The 17996-nt window shown below is 41.1% G+C and overlaps 1 protein-coding gene and 1 pseudogene across 2 annotated transcripts in view; one reads left to right on the top strand and one right to left on the bottom strand.

Annotated features, from left to right (window-relative positions):
* Positions 1 to 6016: 6016 nt before the first annotated feature.
* On the bottom strand, positions 6017 to 13649 carry LOC142967858 (fibronectin type III domain-containing protein 7-like; annotated as a pseudogene).
* A 2435-nt stretch (positions 13650 to 16084) lies between these two features.
* The window catches only part of LOC142967851 (kynurenine--oxoglutarate transaminase 3-like), a 4708-nt gene continuing 2796 nt past the window's right edge, over positions 16085 to 17996 (top strand). For both annotated transcript variants that reach the window (XM_076107456.1, XM_076107455.1), the window contains exons 1-4: positions 16085 to 16177; positions 16493 to 16554; positions 17064 to 17208; positions 17990 to 17996. The exon at positions 17990 to 17996 is cut by the window's right edge and continues 143 nt beyond it. In XM_076107456.1, coding sequence (XP_075963571.1) covers positions 16085 to 16177; positions 16493 to 16554; positions 17064 to 17208; positions 17990 to 17996 — 307 coding nt within the window. The remainder of the gene's footprint in view (positions 16178 to 16492; positions 16555 to 17063; positions 17209 to 17989) is intronic.

Here is a 17996-nt window from a genome sequence, read left to right on the forward strand (position 1 = left end):
CTCTTACATATTACTCAAACTTCAACAACTCTATTTACTGTACTGAACATTGTACTCATCTAGAGGTATGGCAGCTCTGCATTAACTGTATCCCTTAAAACATTCATTTTACACTCTGTCTTATAGAAATGTTTAACAAACACTTAACTTCTCAAACTTGGCTAAATCAGTACCTTTTAAGTTCACAACAGATCAAATTAGTGTCCATGTCCCTGAGCATATTTATTGTATGCAGCCAAGAGATTGTCCACATTTAACAGTCCATAATCTACCTATAGTCCTGTAGGTAGGCGGGAGGACATCTGTTGTGCCTTGAGGGGTATCTCGGTGTTGTTGAGGTATTAGAGGCATCACTGTAATCACAATCCTCATCATCGGGATCTGGTGAGATGTCCATTACTTCTGGAGTGATCTTGAAGAATGAAGAATTCCTGACAATGAAGTGTCCACTTCTGGCTGCTGTGATCATGGAGCGTCAAAATCCCAGAGAGGGATATTTACTCATGCACGTATACATCGTAGAACCGAACATTAAAATCTCGAAAGCTTCCGTTAACCCAAAACCTTATTTCAGGCATTTGACCAAAACCTCTTTACTTCAAGATGAGGGAACCAGAGGTGCCACAATGCTCAGTCATTTCCAGGTTTTAAGACTCATAACTGCAGCGCTCTATTGTACTGAAATGTCCATATCAGCAATTGGATATTTGTAAAAATGTGAATGATGGTATACATGGTCAATACTTATGAGTTACTCAGTTGTCACTCATGACGTGATACTAATTAATCTTTAATCATCTTTTATTCTGAAGCAACCAGGCATAGTCTTTGTATCTAAAACATTTTATTTTGATAGAAAGGCGTTAGTTGTCCAATAGTGTGTCAAGCATTGAGTATAAAAAAGCAGACAGACTGATTAACCCTGATTCACAGTTCACTACACACATGAATTCCACTTGGTAATTGCAACACTCTTATCGGCTGCTCTGTAGAGGCCCTGGGCGGCAGCCAATGGAATGTGCAACAACCTCATTATCTTTGAGAGCGTTGTGAATCAGTAGTTGCAACGGACTTCCAAACAACTCCATGCGTGTGATCTGCCTGAACTCTGCTGACCTGGTGAAGACTCCGGAGGCCAAACCAAATATGGTGTCGTTGGCTCTTCCGATCACTTCCTCCTCCGTGTCGAAAGGCAGCACTGACATGACCGGGCCAAAGATCTCCTCCTCCACACAGGTAATTTCATCCCTGCGGGGGGACAGACTGGGTGTAGCATACCGGGGACACAAAAAACTGACTGATCATGTGATGTGGTGTAGCGTCACTTACCAAGCACACAAGGTGTCATGAAGTAGCCCCCTTTCAATATGGGGTCACTGTGGACAATCGGCTCTCCTCCGCAAAGCACTTTGGCTCCCTGGAAAGACAAGACGTATTAGTCAAAAATAATTATGGGAAGTGAGATAAGTATAATTAAACTTCACATAACTGCTTTGGGGTCTATATGAAAGCAGTGGCGGTGATATCACAGCGGATTCACTCTCAGGGAAACGACTCTCCACGTTTGCTCAATTCTTCCACGGGGATTATTAAAGGTTCCGCTGATCGAATGCTCGGAGAGGATTAGAAGCACTACCTCTTTCTTGGCCTGGTTGAGAAATCCCAGCACTTTCTCCAGCTGCGGCTTGCTGATCAGCGCGCCCATCCGGGTGCCGTCCAGCAGTGCGTCACCCACGGGGATGGCCTTGGTCCTTTTCACGACTTCTTCAAGGAACTGGGGCATGATCTCTCTTTGCACATACACTCTGGTGCCATTGCAGCAAACCTAATATGTAGAAATAAAAGAATGCATTTGATCAGGTCGAGCTTGACACCGTAACACATACATGGTACAAGTGCCTCACCTGCCCCTGTGTCAGGAAGTTTGCCATGAGTGCTCCCTTCACCGCATTTTCCAGCTCACAGTCTTTGAAGATCAGGAGGGGAGATTTCCCTCCAAGCTCCAGAGTCACCTGCTTCACCCCCTTTGCAGACATTTCCATGACCTGAGGGCAAGAAGAGCACACTGGGCATTAACAACCGACAACCGGGACAATTGAAGCCTCGTGGAGCACTTAAAGAGTTATGACGCAGCACAAATACTTTACTGCAATATATTTCCCAATACTGCCATTTGTTTATGCTTTGAATGGGGGTTTCTACTTCCCAGGAATCCAGTGTTTGACTTTCATTTCACTATGGTAAAAAAATTAAATAAAAATCTTCCATTTTCTTGAAAAGTCTATGTAAACAATGTCACGTATTTGGGTTACCAAACCCTTCGAAGGCTGCCTTGTGGATGCAGATCAACTCGAGAATGATGCTTAAACTCCCGTGTGGACGGAGATCGTTTCTATTTGACAACTCTGCATCCAAATAGAAACGGAGTAGTATGGACATGGCCTAACTGTCCAGCAAATTAAAGTCACTCTTCCTCCACCGGAGTCGGGAGGGAAGCTCAACCGAGGCCGGGACAGGCAGCCTCCGGAGTCGGGAGGGAAACTCGACCACACTCAAATACTGAAGGAACAGAAAACAAACAGATAACGATCTTCACTGAATCGTGACCAGACTGGTAACCGGACGGACTGACGACGCACCGGTGAAACGCAAGGTATTTAAGCCAGCCAGCTGCAATCACTGGAATGAGCCACAGCTGAGCCTAAGGAGAGAGGCGTGAAGTGGGCGGAACACGGGGGTGGAAACTGTAGGTTGACACAAAAAACAAAACATAAGCACATGGCCCACAATAACAAAACAGACAGGGGGAAAAACAGAGGAGCACACACTAGGAGCAGACAGGGATCCTAACATATATACGTATATATATACGTATATATATATATATATATATATACGTATATATATATATATATATATATATATATACGTATATATATATATATATATATATATATATACGTATACATATATATATATATATATATATACGTATATATATATGTGTATATATATATTAGTGCTGGGCAAGTTAACGCGTTATTATCGCGTTAACGCATTAATTAATTAACGCCGACAATTATTTTATTGGGGTTAACGCATTTTTTTTTATTTTGAAAGTCCGTTGCTCACTGGCAGCAGTGGAGGAAGTCTTCAGCAGACTACGGGTACATCCGTAATGTACCCGCGACTTTAATCGCGATTAATCGCATGGATTTTTTTGCGATTAATCGCGATTAATCGCATTGTTATGGCAAAGTTCAATAATGAATTCAAAAGTAGTGTATTGCGCACTTTTATTTTAAAAGTAGCCAACTGCTATATGAACAAAAGTTCAATAACATTTGGTTTCCAAACACTTTAAACAAATAAGGTTATTTTTAACAGAGAGAGAGCTGGAGAGACGAAACACTTTCAAAAGTGAATTTCAAAACATACAGACGCAAATAATTCATAAATAAGAGATCGCATTCCGCTGGTAGAAATCGATCCTGCTCTTATAAACAGAACACAGGACACAGTTTGTTAACAGACTACAGAGAGAAACACCTCTACAGTGATGATTACTGTGTGTCTTTATTAGTTATTAGTATTATTAGTTACTATCATTAAGTACAGTGATCATGTGAACAGACACAAACTTATCAAAAGTCTCTCCAGCTGTTAAAGCCGACTGACACCTGATCCAGCTGTGATCATCTGATCCTCCGTCATCAGAAACAGACGTCGCTTCACGTGACGCAACTGAGGAAAGGACGTCTCATGTCTCTTAAAACATATTTCCTCGTTCCTCTCTCCTCGCATGGTTTCCTCCATGCATCCCTGGTGGGAGGGACTAAGACGCAAGGAAAGGACTCAAGTGAGGGAAACGGGGATGCAGTTAAGAGACTTGGGATGTACCCCATGTCCTCATTCTTAAATCAAACCAGTTGCAGTGTACCAGGCGCCCTTGTGGCCCAGTGGTTATGACGCATAGAAGATAAACGTCCCAGGTGTTATTCCAACTGGGGACAGTAGTTACAACAGTAGTTGTGTGTCATCCCCCTCTCCCAAAGTATCCTGTCTGAAGCACCACTGTGACCCATCTACTGCGATGAAGGAAACAGTCACAAATGTAAAGTTTAAAACATTCTAAACGATGCATCATAAAAGCTACTGTGTATTAAGTTACACGTTCTACCTCAGGGGTCTCTGGGTACAGGAAGCCGGTCCACCAAACGTACTGTTTTCATTACAACACCCTGTTCCTGAGCTTTCACTGTGGGGGGGGGGGGGGGGCATATTTACTGACCTTCATCAACAATCTGACATGACAGGCAGCTAAACCAACAGATCCACATCCTGTAGATCCTACATTACATGAGCCTGGAGAGATGACACCATGATGACAACTAGGTTATAGAAGGCAACACTCACTTTGTAGGGAAGAGCAACAAAGGTCTGCAGAATATGTACGTAGATATATTTTAATACATTTCATTGTATATTTTTTTTCCGATACAAACAGTTGAGTGAGCCAAATTCCTCCCTACTTGATTTCTGAAAATGTTCAGTTCCAGTTTGACTTACAAGGAACATGTAGATCGCGGTCTTACACATCAACTGGTACTGACAATTAATCACTGATAATTAATCAATTAATTATCCAACCTTTTTCATCCTGTAGTTGCTAATGATCTAAATGTATGTTTGGGCTATGTTCCAATCCCAAATAAAGCTGATACAATTCCTTTATATAAGTATATAACATTAATGAAATAGTAGTGAAACTACCAACTGTGTGTGCACAATGTACATTTGCATTCCAGAAATCTGTGTCAACAGAAACATCTGACATCCCCTTTAAACATTACTGTGAGATGTCATACCTGAGTACAGTCTCTGGGGGCAGAACAGGACTTTGCTGCCCTCTGGTGTGAGCGGAGGCACCACTACATTATACACGTCCCAACACTGGACGTTGCCAACATCACAGCTGCTCTCCCCAGAAGAGGCAGTGCAGGTGTAGTTGTTGCTGCTGCCCACCATATCTGTGATGTAGCTGTGGCCAGCGCTGCGTCAATAAACCCGTAGAGAGTTACCAGCCATCTTGTAGAGCCTGACGGACAGGCAGGCACCTACCAGAGAGAGAGAGAGAGAGAGAGAGAGAGAGACCATTTCAAAGACAGTAACATGACAGTCTGTGTATTCTACACATGCGTCTTTGAGATATAAATATTAACAGTATTTTGATTTAAGGAGATATTATGTAACCTTTTAAAGAATAACTCAAACATTCTCCCCCGCTTGCAACTAAAATATTGAATTCACAAGCAATAAAGGGCTCCATTGCTCAGTTTAATACACTAAAGGAATTTGCTGCTACGGCCTGACTTGGTCTGTTATGACCAGTAGCGAGTGGCTGTTAGCCAATGTTTGTTAGCAAACTTTGGATAAATACTGCTGATCACTAATTATATCCATTTGTGTGACGTTTTGGCCATCGCCATCTTGGTTTTTTTGCAACCAAAAGAGGCACGAGAGGGTGGAGCTATAAGTACAACCAAACGCTGAACAAGACATTTTTGTCGGCAACCAAAATGTTACAATTAACTTTCATGACTTGAAAACACAATGTGAAAGGGTTAAAGTTGTAAGCAGCAACCTAAAGCTGTGATAGTGACCTGTCAATCACAAGTTAGCCACGCCCTAAAGCATACCCTGCTTTATTGTATATTTCACTCTAAATGGGACCATAATTCACTCAATGAACATCATGCTGTATTGGAGAAGATGTGAAATTAGTGATTGAGACCTTGTTTACCGTGTTTACTGAGGTAATAAATCAAGTAATTTTCTCATAGACTTCTATACAATCAGACTTCTTGAACCAGAGGAGTCGCCCTCTGATGGCCAGCAGAGAAAAAGCAAGTTTGGCGTAATGTTTCAGACCTGGCGGTTGGCGCCTGTATGGGAAGCTCTTATGTCACTTATATGTTCATGATTGCTTCCATATTATAAAAAGTATAATGGATGGCTATGAATAGAAACTGATGCATCCCATGAGGCAGTGGGAGTCCTGGGTGTGGCAGCGAAGTGATGAACGAATGTGCTCCTTTGGCGTGAGACCATGAGACGTTGGTCACTGCCTGCGTTACCTGGTCGACTGTTAGATTGACCGGGCAACAGGGTTCTGTGAAAGAAGATGAAATATGAGGATGTTGGGGGTGGAGCACAAAGTTACCATCTGTTATCTGTTTATGTCACAGAAATATCTGTATTCAAATCTGTATTCGGTGTATAAAGGGCCTAGGCCGGAAGTTGTTAGAATATATGTATAAAATAGTATTTTAACCCTTTATCTGAATCAAATTAAATAATAAAATATATCTCCATTTATAGCATATAGAGTGCTTTTGGAGCTTAACTCATAGTTAGGGCTAAAAGTGAGGAAATCCATGGCTCTGCTTCTTTTTCCAAATCTGTCCCATTACATCTTTGTGTTGCTACTTTTACCTAAGTAAAAGATCTGAATAATCCTTTTGCCTAGATTTTGGACCAAAGATGCTTTTATAAGTGTATAACTCTGACACCGCTGTCAGTAGTGGAGCAACACAGACTTATAAAACCTCTACCAAGGAGCACTGAAGCTGTTCTGGAGGCTCGTGGTAACACACGCCACAAACATGCTTCTTTAAATGGTAAATGGACTGTACTTGTATAACAATTTTCTAGTCTTTCCGACCACTCAAAGCACTTTCACACTACTTGTCATCATTCACCCATTCACACACTGATCGCAGGGGCTAAGTGACACCTGCATAGCGGAGCCGGAGATCGAACCGCCGATGGATTGAAGGACGACCCTGCTCTCCACTTAGCCACAGTCACCCTTTATCGATTTTTCCTTCAACCAGATGCCTGTCTGTACTTTTCCTATTACATGGATCAATCCAACCCTTTGACCACTGTGGTGGAAAATTTCTAGGTTAATCGGGAGGAGAGAGTTTTTGTTCGCAAATCAATAATGAAGTCATCAGAAGATTCAAAGTTGTCTTTTTCCGTTTATTCTCTTGCAAGAGGGAAGAAAGCACAGCAACTACGTATTCAGTAGACTGCGTGAATGCTTCGACGAAGTGCAATATTCAACATCATTTATGCATACAAAGGTTCACGCCTTTACAACTTCAGATAATGCGTCAAAAGGGGAGTATGGCATTTCAGACACAGGCTGTCTGTTCCTGCGGACATTCAGTTCCGGTTTCAAGGTCTTGTCTCAATCTTTGTTTTACCAACAAAGAAACAGTGTCTCTTCACTTCTGACCCTTGTGGGAAAAGATAACAAGACACCTGGATATAAAACTAATTAAAATCATCTGCAGAAACTGCTGTTCTGTGTCTGTCTTTGTGGTCCACAAATTAGTTTTACATTCATTAAAATTTCACATGATACTACAACATATTTTCCCATTACACCACACTCACCTGTTTCCAGAGAGTCAGAGTAGCTGTGTAAACTCTGTCCGAAGGGGTCGGTTGCTGTGACGCTGACCTCGTACATGGAGCCGCAGGGAAGGTCCGTGATGTCGCAGCTGTTTCCGCTGGTGGTGCAGGTGTGTTCGCCATCATCTCCCGACGCGCTCACAGTGTAAGAAGCAGCACTGTTGTTTGCTGTCCAGCTGACGCTGACGCTGACGCAAGAGGAGTTTTTCAGATTCAGCATCAGATTCATCGGCATGCAGGGAGCTGATAGGGACGAAAGAAAGAAGGAATTCAAGTTGACTTTATTGAGTTTGTTCAGACCTTTGAGGGTCCTACCTAAATGTTTGACCACCAGAGGTGAAAATAATGACTATGGCTGTGCAGCTCAATTATTTAGCTGAGAATATATCAATCATATAGCCATTAAAACAAACTGTACACATCATACACTCACTGGTGACTTTATCAAGTGGGTTTTTTTTATACATAAAATATAAAAAACGCAGCTTTTTGCCTCATACTGGTAGAAAATATTTGTTAATTGTTTAGTCAGGCTCAGTCTGGATATGTTCTGGATACATTTACGGTATAAGAACAGAAGTTTTATACCTGTGTTTTTGGTGTGAGCTTTGCATGCACGGTTGCATCCACTGATTTCATTGCAGGGTGTCACCAGCACGCTGTAGGGACTGTCGCAGCTGAGGTCAGAGAGGGCGCACACCGGTGCCGTGTCGTTACACAGGATAACCTCTGAACCGTCTGCAGCTCGAGTCTGGTACAGCTGTGCCCCCTGCGAGGCCGTCCACGTGACCTCCAGAGTGTCAGTGCTCACCATGGAGACTGACACAGCCTCTGGACAACAGGGCACTGAAAGACACAAGTGATACACAAGCTAAGAGACATACACGTATCATGATCATAACCAGAAAGAAAATCAGTCTCATAAGGACTCCAAATCTTAAATCTCTATTTCTGCTTAGTACGTGTTGTGGAAGTCACAGATATCCCGGGAAACTAAACGCCGTCATGTCTGGTTCATAATATTGTCCAGAGGAGCTCTGTGGATTTTATCGAGCTGTATTCACTGTGTCTAGCAAGCCACACAAGTCGCTGTTTACTTCAGCTGTATGAACACAAAATAAACTGATTTGGCTGTGATTTAACGGCAATAAACCGACAAAAAGGGACTCCGAAATAACTACGTAATGATGCCGATTTGTACTTGTCTTCTCCGAGGTATGAGGTATCGTAGAGCTCTGGGTGAACACAGACGGCTACAGTATTTATTTCCTGATTCAACAACGGCAGGACGTCACTGATAACAGGGGGAGCAACTCAACGCTGATAGGCTATCGCGCCGGGGCGTAACGTGAATATTTCGCAGAAATTGAAAAATTTCAACTCGCGCGTTGGGGCAATTTGGCGTTTGACGCGGATTCGCGTCAATCGCGCCGCAAATTCGCGTCCAACGCGACGCGCCATCGCAGATTCGCGCCGCGCCAGTCTCATCGTGTCTGTGCATACACTTTGTATGTAATCTACTCGCGCGAATAATTCGCGACGCGTTTGGGGTGAACGCAGCATAAGTGTTGCTTTTAGCCAATTCATGCTTTATGTCCGGATTTGTATGTTTGGATTATACCACTAGGGGGCGCCAAAGATGGACATTTCCAAATCTGATTCTGAGGCTTAAAAAAGGGGAAATAAATGAATGCTCCTTTGCAAACGGTTTCACAATGATGCTTCATAATATTCAGTGAGGTAATAGTTTTGGTCTCTTTGTATTTATGACTTGTAGATTTGGGACTGTGCAGAGGTTAAATGTTTCTGAGAAAGTGTTTCTGCTGTTCTAGGGATAAGTTATGATTTGAAGGTGGGAACGTGTCTTTGTCAAACTGTGCAGGCACAACTAGAGCTAAACAGGCCACCTGACACACTTCACACTGTTGAAAACCAAATATCATGCAAATGAGAGTTTGTGTAAAATTGTATTCCTAATTATTTATTTGTTTTTTCTTTTCATGTATAATATTTCTCACGTATTATTTATTATAAAGGCACATGGACCACAGGAGCTAGCGTGTGTCTCTCTCCTGTTGAATGTGATCTGATGAACACAGCAGAGTACAAAACACACAGAGAAGTGTCTCAGTGCCTCCTTACTTGTTGTCTGGTTGATGGACAGACCCTCTCCCTCTCGGCCCTCGAGGTCCCAGGCGAAACTCTCAATGACGTAGAGGGAGCCAGCATCCAGGCCCGAGATGGTTAGATTGGTGTTGGAGGTGTTGTGCTTCATGCTGGTGTTTGAGCCAAACTCGTATATAGACAGTGTGTACTGGACAGCGTGAGCAACAGGAGCCCAGGATACTATGATGCTGTCATTGCTGGGAGACGAGGCAGAGAGCTGAGGAGGAGGCAAAACTGTGGAGGAGAAAAAAGTTTGACATTCATGAGATGTTTTATTTAGGCATTAGTATTATAGTATTTCTGTTTTTGAAGCCAAGTTTTCATGGACTTTTAAGTCTTTTTCTTTTCTTTTTCTTACTTTTAAGTAATTTTTCGCCTCAGATGTGGGAACTTAAATTTAGATGTGATCAACTTTTTAGTATGTTTTTAGATTTTTAACATGTAAGGATATATGAATACATTCATGTATGTTAAAGCCAATTTGAGATATTTGACATATTAAGTAGCCTACAGAAGTACAATACAATGAAATCAGAGATGCATGATGACAAAGAGTGGAGAAAAAATGGTGCAACTGCTTGTAGCATGTTAGTTTGGCTCATGTGAATCAGATCCCCCCACCTCTCTCTCAGGAAGAGGTCAACATTGTGTTTGGCATAAAGGGGTCAGGTATAGTTACCACCGATACAGGAGAAGCCCTGAGGGGTGCTGATGCATTTATTGGGTAAGAAATACAAACAGTGAAGTTGACTCACAGCGGGCCTACTGTATAGTGGCTTTGCTATAGGACAATGAGGCAAATCAAGTGACTTCTGAAGGGCATGGGGATCAATGAGAACAGTACACATTGTTTCTCCATGAATGTACGACTCATTTCTACACATAAACCAGCCCTTAGTTATTTTGCCACTGCATTGCCACTCTATTCAGTATTTATGAAGTTTTGTTTCCCAGATTTGAATGTAGTAAATCTGCACACAAATATGTAAAGTATACCTGTCTTTGCAGTCTGAGGAAGAGACGGCTGGCTCCGGCCTCCACCGTTGGCAGCCATGATGCTGAGCATGTACTCAGTGTATGGTGTGAGGGACTTAATCTCAGCGGTGGTGGAGGACACTGTGTCTTCTCTGAAATAAGCCATTGGCATCCTCGATTCGTATGATGTAATGAGTCGCCCCGGTCTCCGCGTTGAACGACGCCATCAAGGTCTCGCTATCGTTCGTCTTCACTGTCTGGATGGGATCCATCATCCCAGAGGCTGAAATAGTCACAGTTGATAGCGAGATGCGAGGGATGTCCTCCACCTTCTCAGCAATAATCGGCAGTGGAATCTACCTTTTACCTACAAATTTCAGGGATTAGTAACGGGAAACATTTCATTTTGTCTCATCTGCCTGTGTATGTTTGAGAAATCCACACACTGACTGTATCAATAAAAAGATTTCCTCTTATATTGTCACTGAACTAATAGTGACTCTTCTGTGGTCCTTCACTCAGTGTATGTCGTCAGCTGCCCATCATTAAAGTAACATTTAGGTGTTTCAATTTATATTGTAATGTCAGTAATTATACTGGATCCACCATTCATTTTTCAGACTGTTTTTAGAGAAGTCGTGTGCCTGAATATGGCAGTAAAAACTGTACTGGGCAAATTCTTAAAAGCATTTTTAGACCAAGTCAAACACATGCAACACCAGAAAATGTCGTAAACATTTTTTTTTTAATGGAAATATACACAACAATGAAGCACTGAATAAAACATTGGGTTATTTAGTGCTTAAACATGACAGTTATTGAAGCAAGTACCTCACCTGTGGATGACACAACAGCTGCAGAGCTCAGTGTTACTTGGGAATTATCCAGGGCTTCAACTGTGAATGTATACACGATGTTTGGGGACAGAGAGTTGACAGAGCCAAGCACTGTGTTTGGACCAAATGTGGCAAAAACAACGGCGTTGCTTGGTGAGCTTTTGGAGGTGGCGGTGATCTTGTATGAGCTCGCTCCGGTGACCCTGGTCCATCTGAGAATCGCGGACTTGGTTGTTACTGGACTTGCCTTGTTATTATCATATATGACAATGATATAAACATCTACAGTGGAGTTGTGGTAAAAGAGAACATACAGTACCTTGGGCTGCAGCCTGCAAATATACAGTGCCTTGCATAAGTATTCACCCCCCTTGGATGTTTTCCCCTTTTGTTGCTTTTATACATGAAATCATGGTCAGTATAATTTGGCTTTTTTGTCAAGAATTTGCAAAAAAAGCTTCTTTCATGTCAAAGTGAAAACAGATTTTTACAAACTAATGTCAATTAATTAAAAATATATAGTGTAAAATAAGTGTTTGCATAAGTATTCACCCCCTTTAAAGTGACTGACCTAATTCAACAGAAGTCCAGCTAGTTGATGCCAGCAGTGTCACAAGTAGTGAAATGGAGATGACCTGAGTGCAGTTGATGTGTGTCAAGTGATTGTAGTATAAAAACACCTGTCTGGGAGGTCCAGTCTCTGGTTCATCAGTATTCCTGCTACAATTGCAACATGAAGACAAAATAACACTCCAAGCAACTCAGAGAAAAGATCATTGAAAAGTACAAGTCAGGAGATGGCTACAAAAATATTTCCAGCTCACTGGACATCCCACAGAGTTCAGTTCAGTCCATCATTAAGAATTGGAAGGAGTATGGCACTTCTTTAAATCTCCTAGAGCTGGCCGTCCTCACAAACTGAGTGACCGGGCAAGAAGAGGACTGATGAGGGAGGCCACCAGGACACCTAGGACCACTCTGAAGGAGTTCAAAGCTTCAGTGACTCAGATGGGAGAGACTGTACATACAGCAACTGTTGCCCGGGTTCTTCACCAGTCGAAGCTGTATGGGAGAGTGGCAAAGAGAAAGACACTGTAGAAAGAATCCGCCAAAAGGCATGTGTGAGACTCCAATGTCAATTGGAAGAAGGTTCTTTGGTTTGATGAGACAAAAATTGAGCTTTTTGGCCATCAGACTAGACGCTATGTTTGGTGAACACCAAACACTGCACATCACCACAAACGCACCATGTCCACCGTGAAGCATGGTGGTGGTAGCATCATGCTCTGGGGATGCTTCTCAGCAGCACGCCCTGGAAGGCTTGTAAAGGTAGACGGGAACATGAATGTAGAAAAATATCGCCAAATCCTGGAGGATAATCTGACTCAGTCTGCAAGAGAACTACAATTTGGGAGAAGATTTATACTCCAGCAAGACTAACCCTAACCCTAACGACCCCAAGCATACAGCAAAAGCTACATATACAGCAAAAGCTGGTTCAAAGACCACAAGGTGAATGTTCTGTAGTGGCCAAGTCAAAGCCCAGACCTCAATCCAATCGAGAATTTTTGGCTGGACTTGAGAAGAGCTGTTCACGCCCGATCCCTGAGCAACCTGACAGAGCTTGAGCTGATTTGAAGAAGAATAGAGAAAAATCTTAGTGTCCAGATGTGCCAGCCTGAGTGAGACACATCCACACACTCAGTGCTGTGATTGCAGCCAAAGGTACATTTACTAAATACTGACCTGAAGGGGGTGAATACTTATGCAATCATTTACTTTACCTTCTATATTTTTAATTAATTGACATTATTTTGTAAAAATCTGTTTTCACTTTGATATTAAAGAGTTTTTTTTTGCAAATTCTTGTCAAAAAAGCCAAATTATATTGACCATGATTTCATGTATAAAAGCAACAAAAGGATGAAACATCCAAGGGGGGTGAATACTTATGCAAGGCACTGTAGATGAGAAAATATTGTTAACAATACTTTTATGTACATACAAATCAAGTTACTACCAACAAGGTAGCCACTTATAATGTTGCATTGCATTGTGCTCTCACAACAAAATGTTTGTGCTTGAATTTGAAATAAGATTTATATTATTATAACAGGTTTTATTCCATTACTGTACCTTTGAGCATATGCCTAGCAAGACAAAAATCACCAGCCACTTCATAGCGCCCATTCTTCACTTCTCTCACTCTTTTTAAACACACTTTACAACTTCTGTTAGATGTCTAAAAATGCTTCACTCCTAACTGTTTTACTGCTTCTTAAACATATCTGGTGTCTGTGCCGGTTGAAATACCTCCACCTGATCCCTCCCACTGGAAGCAAATATCCAGTCACTGTGAAGCAGAGAGATGCACCTTGGGACAGCTGCAGGTTAGGTAGCTTGAGAAGGAAACACCTTTGTTGCTATAGGCAAGATATTCTATATTCAACAATGTAGTCAAGACACCACACAATGCAGCATGGTGGGGTCTGACAAAGGATTGTATTCCCCTTGCTTAACCTTTTAATCCCTAGCCCTATTTTTAGGCCTCTGCTCGAAAATTGCATACCCATACTAAAAAGACTTTAGTTCTTTAACTACAAGGTCTATTTTAATAATATAATGCTAGAATACAGGTAACACTTGTGAGATGTGTTCAGATGTGAAGGTATTGTGTATATGTTACTGGTTAATGGTGACTGAAGATGGAACACAGCTCAAATTGAAAAGTTTCAGGTTCGCACTGAAAGCATGAATATCTTTTTTTAATGATGCAGGTGTAAGCTAAAAACTCTCCCAAATCATAGCACAACATGACAGAGGGCTGTATAAAAAGATTTGGCTTTGATAAAGTGAAGCAAACAGACGTTGTAGAGCTTATTGTGTCAGAGAGGGCGTGGGAGGTCAAGCAGATTTGTCATTTTGGAACCTGTTCCATTATACTGTTATATACTATATAACTATATATTTCACTTGTTTTATCTATAATATTATTCAATCTATCCAAATACAAGCAGTTTAGAATCATTTTGAGAGCGGAATCCGCTTTGTCTAATTCTACCATACTGAAAATATTTGAAAGCACACTTGCAACCAGTCAGGAATATACAGTTGGCAATCAGCATGGCCAGTCTACAACTCATTAAATAGCCCATTAACATTTGCATGTTTGTGAAGTCCACACGCTAATAAAACAGTCTAAAAGCTACTAAAATTGAATTCACCAAGAGCAACACTTGAGAGCAATATCATGTTAGCTTAATGTTAACATACATGTCACCTTCACATTATGTTACTACACAACTAAGCTAGCTGTTGTGACGTTAGCTAAAGTAGCAACTAAGCTAACGTTAGCTGTTGTGACGTTAGCTAAAGTAGCAAACACACAATTGATAGTCAGCTAAATGATTTTTTCGATCAAACACTGTTTTAAAGTGTAAAGAAAACTCTGTTTTAGAACAAATACAACACACATATGGTTATAAATTGCTTACTTACCGAAAACTGAGACCTGTGGACAGACAGCAGTGCACGAACTGTATTGCATCAAACATCAATGCACCGATTAATCGAAAACTTAATTATTGCTGTGTACATAGATAAATGAATATTAAACAGCATGTAGTCAACTACTGATGCTAACGCACTCCCATCGGCCCAGATTAATTAATTAATTAATGTATTAATTTCTTGCATACGGTCATTATATCGTCTTCACTTTTATTTTGAAATATTCTTCTTTCCGGGTTACCTGTTGTGCTCTGCGTCTCGTTTTAAAGGAAAAAACAAAAAAGGGATTTGCAAAAACGAAATACGGCTCGTTATTTGACTTTGGTTTTTCCGTTTTTGGTTTGAAACGAAAAACGAGAATACCATGGTATTTCCGTATTTTGGTTTTTCCGAATTAACGGTAAAACAGATGACTAAAACGTACACGGACCCACAATGGCCCCATCTACTGTTGTAGTTTTGCAAAGTTAAATCAAATTGAAACAGTGAGAGAAGGCTGCTGTCTATTCCCTGGAGCCCAAGGTGAGCCCTTCAGATACGCTGTTTGTCCGACAGATTGTATCAAATCTAAACATACGGAATGATGAAACAGAAAAGCAAATAAATTATTTTGTATATTGTCAATGTTACTGTTTAATGTGTTTGATCAAGTTTCTATGGCCTCCTTTTTTTTTAGAAGTTAGGGAAAGTATCAATGTCATTCTAACTATGACATAATGTCATGTTTATTTGTTCAAACTGAACTAATGCATCAACCAACATGTGTTAGTCTAATTCCTGATGTCTTTCTTTGGTCATTTGAAAGTAGTCTTCTTCAAATGTATGTTGAACAGAGAAGACGTACAGCGTGTTGGTCGGATCTAGCCACCACACTTAGATCTGTGGTGACATTTGTAACTATTGGTGTCTAAGAATAGTGGTGCTGGAAAAGTAGTAGTGGAAAAAAAAATGTCAGTAGCATGAACCTTCCAACAACTGCAAATAGATGCACAGGTGGCAACATACACCGGAGCAAACCGCCTGTGTGACCATGTACATGTATGCAGAACTTCTAATAGGGGCACGATGAGAACAATTAACTCTCATTGTACTTTTCATCTCTCTTTTTGTGCAGCATGAACATTGCACGGCAAGTCCTGAATCGCTCCAAGCTTATTGCACATCACTCGGCTAACGTGAACTGCAGGAGAAGGTTCTGCACTTCACAGGTAAGCCCACTCTAAAGCTCTTTGAATGTAGCTATATCGTGCGGTTGGGGATAAACTAATTGGCAGGACTTCTCTTAAAACTAGACACTGTTAAAAGAAAGCTTATGCACCGACATGGTCTCAACAGCTCAACACACTGATCAAAGTCCTGGTATGTTAGCGTTTGCCATCAGAGTGAGTAGTTGATGATTATTTTACTTCCATCGCACAGCTCGTTGGACAGGGAAGTCCGTAGTTGGGATTGCAATATATAAAGGAAGACTGAAGATGTTCATTTAAGGCATATCTCTAATGCGTCTCCGTTTTGCGTTGCAGCACATGATGAAGTCACGGCACACACACTCCAAGAGAATCGAGGGACTGGACAAGAATGTCTGGTGAGTTTAAAACATTCCTCTCTTTGTCAGGTTTCCGTTTCACACTGTACCGTTATGACATGAAAGCCAGCCAGGTTACTGATGTTAGACAAGAGCAAAGTAAGTCTGGCATGTAGTGTGTGAAGTACTGTAGCTCTGTATTCTTCATGCTATTTGATTTGATTTTGATACATCTCATTTAAACTAATTTAAATGGGTAATGGGAGTGGTTTTTACTGAAGGATTGATGTATTTGTATTGTATTGTGTCTTTTTCACTATGGTTGATTTAATGTACATCAACATGCGAGGAAAACACACATATTGTCGGCTGTGCTTGGAACAGAAAAAAATAGCCGTCAGTCAATGTTGATATCAAATCATAACAATAGGTTTGGGTGAAAAACTGCAGTTTAAAATATATTTTCGTCTGGTTTTTCTTAGAAATGTGTTCTTTGGTCAAAAGCCTTTTTTAAAAATATATATATATCTAGTGCTGTCAAGTAATTGCTTGTTTTATTTTCAATGTAGGGTGGCATTTACTTCGTTGGCAGCTGACCCATCTGTTGTTAACCTGGGCCAAGGCTTTCCAGACATCCCTCCGCCTTCATATGTCAAGGAGGCTCTAGCGCAGGCTGCATCAGTGGACCTGATGAACCAGTACACCAGGGGCTTTGTAAGACCGATGAACTCACTGTTATCACCCACTCATGGTCCGCTACTGCTAAAAGCAAATAGTTTTTGGAATCTAGTTATTGAAAATGACAGTTCACCCCAAAGTCAAAAATCCATATTTTCCCTCCTATTTCAAGTGCTATTTATCAATCGTGATTGTTTTAGTTTGAGTGGAAGCGTGTTGGAGGTATCAGCCGCAGAGATGTCTGCCTGCTCTCTAGCATAATGGGAGTTTGGGGCACTTGTGGTGCTCGGAGCGCCAAAAATACAAAACAAATCCAGAAATCATGACCCAGACACTCAAGATAATCTACGTCAAACTGTCCACAACAACTAGGCAACTTACACCAACACAATTTAGACTGATAAAAATGATGGTGTCAACACTCTCATTAGCATTTCTTATGATTCCATTTTAAAAGGATAAGTGTAGCCGAGGGACTTGAATTTAAATTAGGTCACGACAATTAATGAGCTGTAATTTAGAATGAATCAGTAGTCGGCGTTAAGCGGTGTTTAATCAAAGCAAATTTGAAAATAGAAGTTTATTATTTGGACTGATTTTACAGTGCAATAGGAACCTTTGGTTATTGTCAGCTTGTATTATAACCAACAATACCTGACATGTATTTTACTCAACTACCAGCTAAAACTCCATCACGTATTAAAAGCTGCAGTTTGTCAATGTTGAGATTGGAGCAATCGCATCAAATAAAAATTTACATTATGGTACATTTACTGTATCTTGTTTTTATGACTTTTGTCTTCTGTTGATCTGCAAGGGCCATC

This window comes from Anarhichas minor, unplaced genomic scaffold, assembly GCF_050575085.1.
Source record: "Anarhichas minor isolate MPS153535 unplaced genomic scaffold, ASM5057508v1 ptg000039l, whole genome shotgun sequence".
In the NCBI taxonomy this organism is placed as follows: Eukaryota; Metazoa; Chordata; class Actinopteri; order Perciformes; family Anarhichadidae; genus Anarhichas; species Anarhichas minor.